This window comes from Ailuropoda melanoleuca, chromosome 10, assembly GCF_002007445.2.
Source record: "Ailuropoda melanoleuca isolate Jingjing chromosome 10, ASM200744v2, whole genome shotgun sequence".
Lineage (NCBI taxonomy): Eukaryota > Metazoa > Chordata > Mammalia > Carnivora > Ursidae > Ailuropoda > Ailuropoda melanoleuca.
In genome coordinates, this window is record NC_048227.1 from 3480551 (window position 1) to 3495834 (window position 15284).

The 15284-nt window shown below is 46.3% G+C and overlaps 1 protein-coding gene and 1 long non-coding RNA gene across 6 annotated transcripts in view; one reads left to right on the plus strand and one right to left on the minus strand.

Moving 5' to 3' along the window:
• Positions 1-182: 182 nt before the first annotated feature.
• LOC117804115 lies at positions 183-2377 on the minus strand. The gene is made up of 3 exons (XR_004628316.1): positions 2240-2377; positions 1872-2117; positions 183-295 (listed from the first exon to the last, which is right to left on the minus strand). It is a non-coding gene; the product is annotated as an uncharacterized LOC117804115 (long non-coding RNA).
• The window catches only part of WIPI2 (WD repeat domain, phosphoinositide interacting 2), a 40443-nt gene continuing 26433 nt past the window's right edge, over positions 1275-15284 (plus strand). For 3 of the 5 annotated variants that reach the window (XM_034669752.1, XM_034669754.1, XM_034669753.1), the window contains exons 1-2: positions 1276-1544; positions 7605-7687. In XM_034669752.1, the coding sequence (XP_034525643.1) occupies positions 1471-1544; positions 7605-7687 (157 nt within the window). In that variant the 5' untranslated portion in view covers positions 1276-1470. Of the gene's footprint in view, positions 1545-7604; positions 7688-15284 lie in introns of all 5 variants that reach the window. The other 2 variants (XM_034669755.1, XM_011221307.3) reach the window with 2 other exon arrangements.

Genomic DNA, 15284 nt, shown 5'->3' on the forward strand with positions numbered 1-15284 from the left:
GTTTTACCTTTCACATTTATATCTACAATCCATCTCAAACTAGTTTTTTTTTTAAAGATTTTATTTATTTATTTGACACAGAGACAGCCAGTGAGAGCGACAGCCAGCGAGAGAGAGACAAGCAGGGGGAGTGGGAGAGGAAGAAGCAGGCTCCCCGCAGAGGAGCCTGATGTGGGTCTTGATCCTAGAACGCCGGGATCACGCCCTGAGCCGAAGGCAGACGCTTAACGACTGAGCCACCCAGGCGCCCCTCAAACTAGTTTTTGAGTTTGGTGTGAGGTAGGAGAGTCAGCACCTTTAATAGAAAAGACCTTTCTTTCCTCAACGATTTTCAATGCACTCTTGATTCTGTGGCTAGAATTTACTTCCCTACCCACAAATTTGATCGTGCCACTCTCCTGCCTAAGTATTTTCAATGGCAGCCCATTGTTCTCAGGATAATGTTCAGTCTCTTGCTTAATGTAGCTGAACAACATCCAGCTTGATTCAGCCACCTCCGATTTCACAAGTCAAATCTGTTTCGTGTTCACCGTCCACTCTGAGCTCAGACACACTGAGCCCAGTGTTCCCGGGACACACTCCCATCTGTGGATCTTTGCGATACAGAATGCTTCCATCTCCTCGTGTTGGTTACCTACTATTCAAATTTCAGGTCTCCCTTCCTCCAGGAAGCCTTCTCTGACTGCATAGTCCCTGTCCCTTAAGTCTAGGTTGAGTGACCTCATTATGTGCTCTTTTGTAGCCCGACTTGTAATTGTGTTTGAGTATCTCCCCCACGGTAACTTCTCTAAGAGAAAGGAGGCTTATTTAGTTCACATGGAAGGTACTTCCTAAAGATTATTGACTGTATGAATAAATATAAGGTGAACGACTCCTCGTGGGCCTTGGGGAAAGAAAGGGGTTTCAGTTCTCAGACCCAACATTCGGTAAATAGGTTAGTATATCTGAGACTCAGTTTTCAAATCTGTAAAATGGGAATGCAATATTCTCTAAGTAGGGTTGCTATAAAAATCAAATAAGATGCTATCTAGCGCAACGACTGGCCCACGGCGGGCCCTTTTAATATTGATAAAATTATGGAGCGTACGAGGCACCTACTCTTCTCTATGCGCATGCGCCGCCCTCGGTCCGCCGGGAAGCCCTTGCTGGCGCGCCCCCGCGCGTCCCCACGCGTGCGCGTGTTCGACCAGAGCCCCAGGGGCGGGCCAGAGGTGAAGGGGCGGGACCTCCGCAATACGCCTGCGCCTTGGGGAGGCCGTGAGCCGAGGAGGCGGGGCCGCGCAGGCGCGCAGAGTGCCCCGGCTCCCGAGCATAAACAAGAGCGGGCAAGGGATGAGGCGGCGGTTGATCCCCGGGCAGCCAGCTGCGGCCTCCGAGGCGGCGAGCGGGGCCCGGCGCTGACCCTAAGCGCACCCGGCACGCCCTCCCGCGCGCGATCCCCCAGCCGGGCCCGCCCGCCGCGCGCCCACCATGAACCTGGCGAGTCAGAGTGGCGAGGCCGGCGCCGGCCAGCTGCTCTTCGCCAACTTCAACCAGGACAACACGTAAGGCTGAGCGCGGATCGGGGATTCGGGGTCCGGGGTCCGAGGCCTGTGGCCGGGGCGGGCGGGAGCCTGGGGCCGGGGCTGGGCCTGGTGGGAGGCTGAGGCCGGGGCCGGGGCCGGGCCCGAGCCCGAGGTCGGGCCTGGAGGTTCGGGGTGGAGGCCGGGGCGCGGGGGCGCCCCCGGGGGGCGGGCCCGGAGCTTGGAGCGGGGGGCGCTCTCCTCTTAGACCCTCCGGGCGCTGCGCTGCACTGGAGCTGGGAATCTCTGGGCGGGGAAGGTGATGGAGATAGGAAGGTGTTTCACCCACCCACCGAAGGGTTGCTTTACCTTTTGGGACCTCCCTTCTCACAAAGTTGGGGCAGAACTTTGTGCCTTGACCTGTTGTTTCAGCCGCTTCCGGAGCGGTGAGAGCGCGTTTCTTCCTTCTCTCCCACCTCTCCTTCTCAGCCCTCTTCCTCCACTCCTTCCTCTCTTCAGGTCCTTCTAGTCTCCTCATCATCTTCGGGCCTCTTTCCCTTCTTGCTTTCCTTTTCTTCTTGTTTCGCTGTTCTTTTTTTAGGTAACTTTGATGTCCTGCCGGAGCAAGAAACAGATTTAGCAATAATCCTGGCCTCTGATCCGGGGAGAAACTGAGCCAAGAGAGACCTGAGGAATCTGGGGCCATCCTTAGGGGAAGAGAGGCCACTGATGCCCACCCATGGATTTGGAACGCTGTTTGTCCAAACTCATGTGGTTTGAAGCTGATTCTTCAGAGGCCGTCTGGGTGACCTGTGAGGATAGTTAATAGGTGAAGTTTCTGGAAAAGGAAGGAGTTGTGGAACTGGAAGGGAGGAGAGCCATCTTGGGAAGTGAGTAAGAGGAAGTGATGTAAGTGAGGAGGAATGGGTCATTGGCTTCATAGTAGTAGTTGGTTGAGTTGTTACTGGCTGAATGGGATGAGAAAAGTAGGGGGGAAAGATTTTTTTTTAATGAAAGTTAATTGTGGGACGGCAGGCAGAAGGTGCTGAGCAGCACCTCCCCAGAATTGTGAGGTTAGTGCAGATGGTGCGGCAGGTGGACCGCAGGGAGGGTGGGAAGGTAGCCCATCTCCTGCTCCAACTCCAGATGAGGGACCTGAAGTTCACGAAGGTCTAGAGCTGCACCTGGATCTTCCAGTTGGCCAGTAGTGGAGTGGGCACGGGACTGACAGCGCTTCCAGTGATCTTCCCACCCTGCCACACTCTTTTCTACCTGAAAGCTAGGATTTTGAGGACAGTGAATTTAGAAATCCTACTGTAGCAGTCTTTAAAGATAAAAGCTACCACATACATAAGCATACTGTGTGACCAAAAGCCAGTACAACAGAAACATCTTGGACAACCTGTTGCACGTGGTTGTAATTGGGATAGACTAGATTATATCCATCCAAGAAGCGAATAGAGCATTTCAAACCATCTGTGATTTGGTTCTTAAGCCCTTAGTATTTTGAGATGGGTAAGAAATGGTAGCTTTGTGGTTGTTTTTATGTCTCCTATAAATTAGAGAAGTTCCAAAACAGTTTCTCCTTTTTTTTTCTTCAGTTTTTCACTACCCATTGTTTATGTTGAAAGGAAATAAAATATGAGAATGTGTTCTCTTTTGCTCTTATTTCAAATGGGCTACCAAATCCCATATATAATAGAATATATTCATCTGGCTTGAAATTAGACCTTTTCACACTTGGAAATCATGTGCTTCCCCACTCCTCATGGGTCCTGAAGTTCAAGAAATTTTTACGTCATAATTTGGACTTGCCAGAGACCTTGATCTAGTATGAACATAAATTGTTAAGAAATAGTGAGTTAGGATTCTACTAGAAGTTTATCAATTAAAATGACTGTAATTTGTCCTAAAGAAATACACGAGTTCCTGAAGAAAGGCTGCACAATTTACGCCTTTGCCTCCCTTACCGTCTCCAGAAACTATCATTATAGAGGAACACAGTCTTTCACAAGACAAAGGTTATTGGTCTGGGATCCACACTCACCATATTGAGTGAGGAAGTCTGGAAGCCATTTCACTTAATAGAATACGTGTGTTACACAGGAATGCTTAACAAAGAGTATTCCTTGCATAGCAAGCTATATCTGTCCTTCCTTTTTGTCCTGACAATGTGGTTTCAAATATTGTGCTCATTTTTCTAGGATTCTTGACCTGAAAGTATAACTTTTGTTGTCTACCATGTGTTTGATTATGTGTGTGTGCGTGTGTGTGTGTGTGTGTGTGTGTTTTTAAACCTAGAGCAGTGGAAGAGGCACCAGGAACAGCTGATCTCAGTCACCTATTGACTGGTTAGTTCCAATCCTAGTTTCTGAAAGTAACAGTTTGGAAGGTTTATTTTGGAGGAGTTGTTGACTTTTTGAAATTGAAGTTAACAAACTAATAAGTGGCAGAGTATCGCTTAAATGAAAATATCAAGGACCAAAGTCCTTCACCAGATGCCACTCAGCTTGTGGGAAGCCCGTGATGTGGCAATGTCTGTTTTAAACTACATCTCCAAAAGGGGTAGACGGAAGAAAGGGACTTGATTTTCCAAGTCTTCTGTTTGTAGCATTGATGTTGTTAGTGTTCAGAAAAGTTAGGGAGATGCTTGTTTAACTGAGATTCTTCTAGGTTACAGATATTATTGTGGGAAAGTCCCTTCTCTCCACTTTCTCCTCATCAGTAAATTGAGAGGCTTGATTGTGGATGGGTTTTAAGGATCCTTCAACCTTAAAGTTTTAGGTCATTCTGCCTGCTGGGTAGAGGGTGTGTTGCAGGAGGGCAGGACATCATCCAGGAGGGTATTGTCCAACAGCAGTGGCCCGTGGAGAGCAGACTGGTCAGCCATCGGGACTTGGTGTGACCCGTAGGATGTGGGTGGTGCAGGGAAGTTAAGGTTACTCCCAAATCTCTGGTGTGGGTTCGGGGTGAACAGTGATTCCATTATGGGGGAAAGATCAGAGGAGGATCCAGTTTGGGGCGGAATGCTGTGAGCTGAGGGAAGGGCCTGCTGTGGCGATGAACTTACTAGCTGGGGCCCCCGGGGCCTCCCAGGCCTTAGCAGTTCATGCGGTTTCCTTTTTATGGGTGTGGACCAATGCCACTGAACCCTCTAATCAACTAAGAAGATAATGGAAAGGGAAAGCCTTTCAGGACTAATTTATTGGTAAGAGGGCAAAGAAAAGAAAAAGGAGTTAAGAAAAAGATCTGATTCACATTTGGGGGATTTTGTTTTTTTGTGTTTTTTTTAAGTGGAAATCACTTTTTTTTTTTTAGATATTGAACACTTAGTTTAAATTCGGTGACAGGCTTGCAGTTAAAGATGGTGGGTCAGACACGAGCATTAATTTTGGCTCCCTCCCAAAACCCTACTAAAATGTCAACCAATAAAATACCAAAAGATACTTTAAAAAGCTGAAAGCCATAGGATAGGGAGAATAAGGAAGGAGTCACTAGCAACAACAATTTGGAAGCTAGCAAGTAGTACAGGAAAGTGGATTCCGACTCTCTAGTGGAGAAAGAGAGAGTCAACCTAGTTTAAACTGCAGCGTCCCCAAAAGGCTTAGGACTGGCAATCTGGGGAAGCTCTAGAAGTGGAATAAAGGGGGACAGGATGAAACTAAAGAGGATTGGCCCAAAGCATGTTCCAGAAGCACTCACTCCCCCATCCTGACAAAGGCCGCGGACCTTGTCTCCAGAGTGTGTAATAGGGTCTCTGGATTCTGACAGCAGGTGCAGCCGAAGGCAGGGGTGTAGTAGTGAAATGTGGGCTTGGGTAAATCCATCCTTTTTTCTATTATAGTGAGCTGGGTTTTCCCTTTGTCAGTAAAAGATCTCACTGTGTTACCTTTAAAAAAAAAAAAAAAACCACACACACATTTATTGGGGAATAAGATTATTTAATAAGGAAATCTCAAACTTGCCTGTTAACTGCCTCTCCGATTAGTATGTCTGCCACTGTATGGTCAGGCAAATCATGAGAAATTAGTAAAAGCAGGATCAATACCCAAAGAAGGATGTATGAACCTGATTGCTGGTGTTACCACCCTATAAAAACATATACTTTCATTGATCAAGTAGATATTCATATTATACATGTCAAATAATTGAAATATTTTTGCTTCCATTTCTGGCTGATTAAGGCTTTGTAAACCATGCAATTAAAAATTCTGGCTAAGGCGTTTAATATCCTGAACCAGTTTTGGAATATCTCTAAGACCATCAAAGTTCTGATGTTTGATCACCAAAGCCCAGTTTTGACAGATTCGTCTGTTAGGAGCACAGCATCAAAATTCAGGTTCTCATTAACTATTAAAGCTCATTAACTTTGTCCATGGAAGAAGCCTCTCTAAGCTTATATATATAAGCTTATATATAAGGCCGATACTTGGTGACTTGGTTCCTAAGTCAACAAGAAATTTAGAATGGGAGAGGGGCTGTCAGTGATGGGGGGAGGGTCACAAGGAAGTGACACCTGTCAGCAAAACAAAAGGTGGAAAATGTTTTTAGAAACTCAGCACTACAGTCTGGCCATCTGAGGTCAGTACACAAAACCCTCAACTCCTTGTTAGTGTCTGAGAGGGTCGCTGTATTGTAACAGTAGGGTAGGTTTAATGATGGGAGTCCCAGAAAATGTTAAGAATTCCCCATCCCCTTGTGATAGGAACACAGGAAAGCATAGGATACAAGAATGACTTTTTCATTTTTTATTCAGAAATGGCAGGGGAAAAGGTATTGGTGCTTACAATAGCAACCATTAGTTATCTGGAAAACATTTTCCCAAACACCAACTTCCCAAAGTTGTAGGTTGCCGAGATTTTTGTCTTATTTTTAGCTTTCCTGGATAGTCTTCTATTTTTATTGGCTTCTTTATTGCTTTTCAAAATATTTACAGGTAACAATACCTAATTACTTTATTGATATAATTAATTCAGTATAGTGAAGTATTTTTGCCCCCCAAAACAGTCTGGTAGTTTTATTTCTGTTCATACGGCCAAGATGTACCAATTACAGCTTAAAAATTTAATAGTGCTTATAGCACCTCTGTACTTAGAATATATTTCTTCTGCATATGGGTGAAAGAGAGGTTGGAAATCTCAAGTTTTTAATAGATGAAATGGCCGTTAGCGGGGCCCTAGTTTTTATCTTGGTGTGCAGATAGCCCGGGTCGGTCTTCTGGTTTGTCTTCTGCCTCCGCTGGTTTCCATGTCCTCCCAGCTGTTGAGTTCACAGCAGTCCCAGGAGGTGCTTCCTCGCGTGTCCCACGCTTCCTGCTTTACTGGCTCCTCTTCTGTTTCTCAAAGCTGTGCTTTCTTCTGTTTTTATCTGTGGTCGGTCACGTTCCAGAGAGTAGTAATCGTCTGATGAGGACATACTTCAGTCAGTGTCCCACAGCTCGTGTGCTGGGGGCCCGGAGAGCCCGCGAGGTCCCCTGAGGCCCCTTAGCAGACGCCACGGTGCTGGTGTTGGCTGTGAGTGGCTTCACCTTTTCTTCGTAGGTCAGCTGTGTAGTCTTCCGATGCCAGTTCTAAGTGAGCTTTCTGCCCCGTTTTATTTCCACCCCACTGCCTGACCAGAGGGTAACCTACAGGTGATGGAGCCGCATTTGCTGTGGCCGTGCCGAGAGCAGAGGGTGTCATTGTCCGCCACGCTGTAAATGTCTTTGTTTAAAGTTCGGAGCGTCGGCTTATTTAGCTTGTGGACTTGTACATAGATCAGATCACCTGAGAAACCCCACTTTGTTCTGAGGGGGTCATTAACTTAGGGCCAACTACTCTCATTTATTTGTCAAACTTATCTTTAAGGTTTTGTTGGTTTTAAAGAAGAATAGTATCTGTATTTTATTGGCCTTCACCCTTTCCTGGCTGCGGGGTGGGGCATTTCCCTCTGCCATTTTCCCCTTTGCTGCTCAGCCACCACTCACCTGCTACAAACTATTGGAAATTATTTGTGCTAATTTTTGGTGGAGATGATGGTTACTATTTGGTAACATGGAGCTAGTTTGTACATTACCACTGTCTACACGTATCAGCTCTTATTTCTGATTTGGCTTTTTTGCAGGTCCCTAGCTGTTGGTAGTAAGTCCGGTTATAAATTTTTCTCCCTTTCTTCTGTGGATAAGCTGGAACAGATCTATGAATGCAGTAAGTGTTTGCTTTATTTTTCCCCCTTCTTAAAAAAAATAGACAAATTATGCTTGAATTGGAATGCATTCTCAAATTCTAACACTGTGATTGAAGCCCCGCTACCCCCTGACCAGTACTCTTCTTTGCCCTTGATCCTCACAGATGGTGCGTGTTCTCCAAGGTCTGTGCGTGTGCGTACTTACACGTGTACTCGCAGAAACACTTGTTTTATGGGTTGTTTTTTCCAACACATGTTATCCTGCTGTATGTATTATTCTGTCATTTCACCCCACTTTAAATGCCATTATTTAAACCATTTAGGTTTCTGTGATAAAGGGCTTCCAGGAAAGCCCCCGTGGGAATGATTTATTTTCTTCTGTTGTCATCTTACGGCAGCCAGGTTGCCCACGCGTCAGAGGCACGCCCACACGTCAGGCGGTCTGGAATTGTGGAAGGGTCGAGTGAGCTTTGACTTCTTGCTCGGGCACTTGCTCGGGACTTTAGATAGATTGCTTCATCTTGGACCTGAGTTTCTTTGGCTTCCTTTTGCATGTGTCTGTCTGTGTATGGTAGTGGTTGCTGATTACATGGTAGGTACGGACCCCTCCCGAGAGTGAATATGCTAGAAAGCTTGGGGCTCCTCCTACATATGTAACTTGTTTCCTACGCACTTACGTAATTACGCACATGTAACTTATACACACATAAAGATACACTTTTGTTTTTGTGTGTGGTTTTGCCTTATAGACATGAGCGTGTAATACACTTTGTTCTTTATTTTTGTTTTTAAAAACATGACCTCTTTTAAATTGAGGGATCATGGATTTATGTGCAGATGCTGGAATTAATACAGATCTCTTAGACCCTTCTCCCAGTTTCCCCCAATGATAACATTTTGCAAAAGCACATAGTGTCACAGCCAGGAGGGCGACATTGAGGGGACCCATTGCTCCCTTTCGGGTCTCCCCAGTTTCACTTGTACTCACATGTGTTTTTGTAAGTTCTGTACAGTCTTAATACCCTTGCAGGTTCCTGTTTCCACCACAAGCAGGACTCTGGATAGTTCCAACACGGTGGGATCCTCCCTGCTGTCCTTTTACAACCACACCTGCCTCCTTCCCATCCCCCCCCCAACCCCTGCTGACCACGAATCTGTCCTCTGTTTCTCAAATTTTGTCATTTCAAAAATGCTATGTGAATGGAAGATTATAACCTTTTGGGATTGGCTTTTTTTACTCAGCATCGTGCTCTGGAAGTTCATCTGAGCTGGTGTGTGTGTGTCGGTAGTTCTTTTTTATGACTGAGAAGTATATTCCATGGGTGTGGATGGACACAGTTCACCAGCCCCCTGCTGAAGGGCATCTGGGCTGATTTCAGGTTTTGGCTATTACAGATAAAGCTGCTGTGGATAGAGCTTTGGGTGGACATGAGTTTTTACCTCTCTGGGATAAATAGCTAAGAGTACAATTGCTGGGTCATATGGTACCCCCAGTTTTTTTCTTCTCTTTTTAAAGAAGCTGCCGAAGTATTTTCCAGGTGGCTGTACCATTTTCATTCCCACCGGTAACGTCTGAGAGATCAGTTCCTCCCTCTGCTGGCATTTGGTGTCATCTCTGTTTCTCATCGTGGCCGTCCTGAGAGATCGAGCAGTGCGGTCTCACTGTGGTTCTGATTTGCTTTTCCTTAATGGCTAATGATGTTGAGCATCTTTTTGTGTGCTTATTTGCCACGTGTACATTCTCCTCAGTGAAATGTCCGCATTTTTGCCCACATTCTCATGGGATTATTCGGGGTTTTCCGATGTTGAGTTTTGAGAGTTCTTTATATGTTCTGGATACTAGGCCTCTGTCAGACATATGGTCTGTAAATATTTTCTCTGTCTATAGTAAGCAACCTGTCCACGGCCTGATGTCAGTTAAGAACCCTCATTAGAGAGTTAGGGGTTCCCTACGCACAGCATACTTCTTGTGATTGGTCACGCTGGGGTGTGCATTCAGGGAGGGACTGAATACTTAGCATTTCAGCTACGTGAGCACGGGGTTGTGGGCAGTCGTCCTTATTAACAGTGTCGGTATCTCCTTTCTGAGCGAGTGTTCCAGGTTGCCAACTTTGCTTTCTCGATGGTTCGGTGTTCCATTTTGGAATTCTGCCCTATCTACCTACCTGCCCTATCTCTGAAGAAGGGGGGATTGAGCGAGGAGTGCGACAGGCTTCTCATTCATTCTTGGTTCCATTTGCTCCACGAACGCGTCTCAAGGACCTGCCGTGCGCCGACCCTGTTCCACGTGTGGAGATGCAGTAGCGGCCACGTTCCTGCCCCTGTGGCACTTGCGTGTAGATGGAGGGAGACAGAGAACGAGTGCAGGTATTTGTGTCCAGTGTTAGGCTGGGGACAAAGCGACAAGCAGAGACACAAATACCACCTCCCACCCCTGCATCCCCACCCCTGTTAGCCTAAGATGAAGACGTCGGGGAAAATGTCATTTTTTCTGCCAGTTACTTGAAATTGTGGAGTTCTCATGGAGGTCAGAGGCTTTACGGGCTCCCTCCCAGGCCTCGGCCTCCTCTCTTCAGTAGGCCTTCGGGTGACCCCTCACCTCCATCAGTGGAGTGTCTGACTTCCCCGACAAGTCTGGTGTTTGTTGCTGCCCCAAAGGCTAGCGCCCGGGTCCTTCCTAGGGAGCTCGTCAGTGTCTGACTCACACTTCCTGTGGGCTGCCTTAGAGTTTATTCCTTTTTTGTCCTCAGACTTGGCCTGCTGATGTTTACTAAATCTTCTCTTCAAAAAGCCTCTTTTCTAGTGTGTAGCTGGAAGATGCGATTGGGTGATAAAACGGCTGTGAACCCGTGTGCTTGCTTATCTCAGGTGGCTGTCGGTAGTTTGAAAAATCTCTAAACCGGTCCCCTTCCCATGGTCCCACATAGGATTGTTCCCCGTAGGGGATTTCTTCAAAGAAGGGTAGCCTGATCTCTGCATTCCATCGGGCTTTTATGAATGACTGAAACATTTACTGACTCTACATCCCAATGAGCCCCTGAACTGTGCAGTGAAAGTGTGGCTGTAGTGACTAGGGTCAGCTGCTTTGAAATCCACAGAATCCCTCCCACCCCAGCCCCCACTTAGAGACCCAGTCCTGAGAAAGTGTGTAAGAATACCAAAGCCTGGTCTTCAGTCTTTCTCAGAAGGAATCAGTTCTGTGACTAATCTGTTCCCTGTTTACTGATTTGTGGTGCCTCATTTTTCTAAAGGTTTTTGATGGAGCAAAATGTGATGTCTTGATAATATTGTGAAAAGGGTGGGTATTTACTGACCAGCATAAGGTAAGGTGAAAGAGATTCCTTTGCTCTTCTTAGTGAACTTTGACCCTTAGAAATAGGTGATGAAAATGGACAGAGAACTTTTTGAGGGTTAATACTTTAAACTGGGAGTGGTGAAATTCTTTTCCTCCTGGAGCTTTGTCCAGCTCTCCTCTCTCTCACACGCTTTTATTGAGTGGATGAAAGAATGTCCATTCGGAAACAGGTTAGCTACCGAGTCAAGGTTGTTTTCTGGAATTTTTCTACAAGGAGACGCAGAGCAAAGACTACACTTGATGCCTCGCGATTTAGTGCAGGCTCATAATCTCAGCTGCGCGTCACAGACTCAGACCTTCGCTGTCAGTCACTGTTGCTGTTACAGAAAGAATGAGCCAGAACTGGTCTTGGGAAGAACAAGATGGACAACTGCTTGTTCTTCTGTTGGTTATTTAAACAAACAAAAAAAACCCTTTTGCCCAGAAATAATGGAAGTTTTTTTCCCGTCTATATTGCAATTTCTGAAGTTGCAGGAAGTCCCATGTATGCTTTTGCCTGTTGTGTGGGCGCCCTTTTGTCCCGTCATTCTCTCTGTCTCTGTCTGTTGTGTGTGTGGAGATACGTAATGTGCAAATATGTTGTCTCCCTTCCCTGAAATATTATTGCAATGAAATCCTACCCCCTGAGACAAAATAAAGGGAGTATAGATGTTATTTGTAAAATATCACGTAAGTTGGGAGGAAAAGTAGGCTTTTTCGCATTCTACTTTGTGTATGTTTGCATTTTTAAGTTTCTGAGCTAGGAAAACATAGCTCAGGAAGCATTCAGTTCTGAAGTTGAGCGTGAGCGGACTGTACTTATCTGCGCAAAGGTGACCGGCGCCTGCCTGCCTGGTTAACAGCCATGGCTCCACAGAGACAGAGCACCTTTCAGCAGAAAACTCACCGTCCTTGACCCTGCGGGCCATCATCGGCATCTGAACGCTGAGAAATGGTGCTTTTGAGATTGTTCCGATTTGACAGACAACCCTGGTTGGAATATTCATTTCTGTGAGATGCATGGTTTGGGCTCTTAGGGGAAGTCCAATAGCATTTCCCTGCCTGAATCCGTTGTGATGAAGGTCAGGCTCTTGCCTTTCTTTAGAGCTGCGGGCGTCCGACAGACGCGCCTCATTTGGATGTTGTCCTGTCACTTACTTCCTGGTCTCTAGAAGCTTTATCTTTTTCAGCTCTAAGCAGCACCTGCAGAGGCAAAAGAGCATTCTTTTTTAAGTCACATAATTCGCTTCTTTTTTTTTTTTTTTAAAGATTTTATTTATTTATTTGACAGAGATAGAGACAAGCCAGCGAGAGAGGGAACACAAGCAGGGGGAGTGGGAGAGGAAGAAGCAGGCTCATAGCAGAGGAGCCTGATGTGGCTCAATCCCATAACGCCGGGATCACGCCCTGAGCCGAAGGCAGACGCTTAACCGCTGTGCCACCCAGGCACCCCACATAATTCGCTTCTTAAGTAAAGTTTTGGGTCTGCGAAGAACATTTGTCGGAAGCTTTGGCCTAGAATGGGCCTTGAAGGCAAAGCTTTCATTGACGCTTGAGGTCACTGAGGTTTACGTTCACACTTTCTCGGGGGTGGGTCGAGTGAGTGTTGATCGGGGCTGAGTGTCCGTGACAGGCCACCTTGAATAATCACAGACGTTGAGCCTTCTTTCTCCTTCTTTCCTTGGATGGCAGGGCCTTTGGGTTACGCTTCGTGCACCATACTTTCGTGGGAGGGCCGGGCTGGGTGGTTTTGGTTTAGTGGGAAGTGACTGCATATGTTTACGTGGTTAGGGTGCTTTTGGGAGTGAGGTGTCATGTCAAAATGTTAAAGAGGTTCTTGAGATCCTGCAGTAGAAAATTAACAGGCCCAAGCCACCGACAGCGCAGAAAGACAGGGCGCTTTGTGAAGGTGTGTTCCTGAAAAGGTGGGGCACTTGGTGTGGAACGGAAGGGCGCTCTGAAGCCGGTCCTTGTGTGTTGTTACTGCTTCCCAGGTGGTGACAGAAACATGTTACCGGCAGGGTCACCAGATTGATCTGCCCTTTTCCCAGTTCCTGGCTCTTTTGGAAGACTGATGAGAGCTGCGGTGGTTTCAGAGACCCTGAAGCCTGTGGGAGGGTTCTGGAATTCAGGGCATGGGACTCTCCAAGAAGACCCCCCCTGCTCTGCACCTGCTGGAAGGTTCCACCCAACAACTCCCATCCGCCCTCCATCCCTGCTGCTGCCCTACACTTCTTTCCTCACAATCCCAATTCTGCGATAGTCTGTGTGGTTTAACAGCTTTTTCAAGATGTGGTTTATGTGCTGTAAATATCACTGGTTTAAAATGTACAAGTGAGTGGGTTTTAGTATATTTCCCAAGTTGTACAACATACCTAATCTGATTTGAAGACCTGTTTATCCCCAGAAGAAACCCTGAGTCCCTCAGTAGCCACTTCTGGGCAGCCGCCCCAGCCCCGCCTGTCTGCTCTCTGCTCTCTGCGTCCGCGCTGGCCGCTCTGGATGGCTCAGATAACTGCAGTCAGATGGGCCTGGCTTCTTCCACTTCGAGTGTTTTCAAGCTTCGTCTGCGTGCAAGTGTGTGTCCGCGCCTCCTTTCTTCCTATTGCTCAGCGATATCCCCTTCCACGGATGCACCATGTTTTGTCGAGGGACACTCGGTGGTTTCTGCTTGTCGGCGGTTGTAGATGGTGCTGCTGTGAGCACTTGTGTAGACATGTGTTTTCATGTCCCTTGAGGAGAGAGATGCCCGTCGGAGTGGAATTGCTGGGTGAGAGCTTTCTTTGGCCCACCTGTGAGTCGAGCGGTCAGATAAACTCCTGGAGCTGGGCAGATGGAATCAACAGAAGAACACATGGCAGTGGGTAGATAGTGCTGAGTTGCCCTTAAAAAGGGTTCTTATTGGGGCACCTGGGTGGCTCAGTCGTTAAGCGTCTGCCTTCAGCTCAGGGCGTGATCACGGCGTTCTGGGATCGAGCCCTGCATCAGGCTCCCTGCTCAGCGGGAAGCCTGCTTCTTCCTCTCCCACTCCCCCCGCTTGTTTTCCCTCTCTCACTGTCTCTCTCTGTCAAATAAATAAATAAAATCTTAGGAAAAAAAAAAGTTCTTATTAACAGGGTCTGAGTGCCAGTATTCTCACTTACTACAACACTAGGCATTACCAGACATTTAATATTAATGAGTCTGAGATAAAAAGCACATTCATTTGCATTTACATTTCTTAAGTCATACCTGAAATGGAACTCTCTTTTTTTCATGTGGTCATTTGCTTTTTTTTTTTTTCTCCTTCTTTCGTGTTTTTTAACTGTTCCTTTGCCTGCTTTTCTATTGGATTATTTGTCTCTTACCAGTTTATAGCAAATCAGCCAGTTGTTGGTGGGTTTAACTATTTCTCCTGGATTGTTTGCTTTTTGACCTTGTTTATGGTCTTTTTACCGGGTTGAAGTCTCGAGTTTTTGTCTTTTCAGCTGTATTTGTGTGATCTCCGAAGGCTTCCACGCTTTGGAGCACCAGAAAGGCGTTTCCTGTTTCGGGGGTGCATAGAACATTCTCCAGTGGTGTCTTTAGTTCTTCGGTATGGCGTTCTGCACGAAATGCTCCATCCACCTGGAATGTATTTTGATGTTATGGTATCTTTCATTTGTATTCATAGGCTGGAAAAGGTAGTTTTCCCATGTCCTTAGTTATTTAGAGGGGCTTACTGAAGTATTTGGAGGTGAAATGTGAAGATAATAATGAGCCTCTTTTCAAAACTTCAGAAAAGAAAAACGTAGTTGAAGCTAAATGGCAGAAAGATAAGATTTATTCAGAGTGATGGTTCTTTTATGAGTATTTGCGGATAAAAATAGCCTTATGGCCTCCCACATCCCCCCATTTAAAAAGATTCTAAAATTACATCGCATTTTTTTTCTTCATTAAAATTTCAAAAAATTTTTCAAACTTGTAGTTGGTAGAAAAGACAGGCAAACACCCCAACCCACTAGTTGTTCACTTTCTCTGCACTTGCATTTAAGCAGGTGAATAACTCGTCCTCTCCTCTTCCCACCATGTTGTTAATGGACGTTTTCAAACACAGAAAAGGTCAAAGTACTTCACAGATACACCCATATGTCCGCCCTTAGAGTCTGTTGTTAACACTTTCCTGTATTCATCCTGTCAGACATCCGTCTGTCCATCGATCTGTCTTATCTTTCCTTTTGTGTGCATTTCACGGGACATCGCAGGCATCAGCACGTACTTCCTTAAATACTTCATAAATGTTACTAACTAGAGCCCGCTGTTTC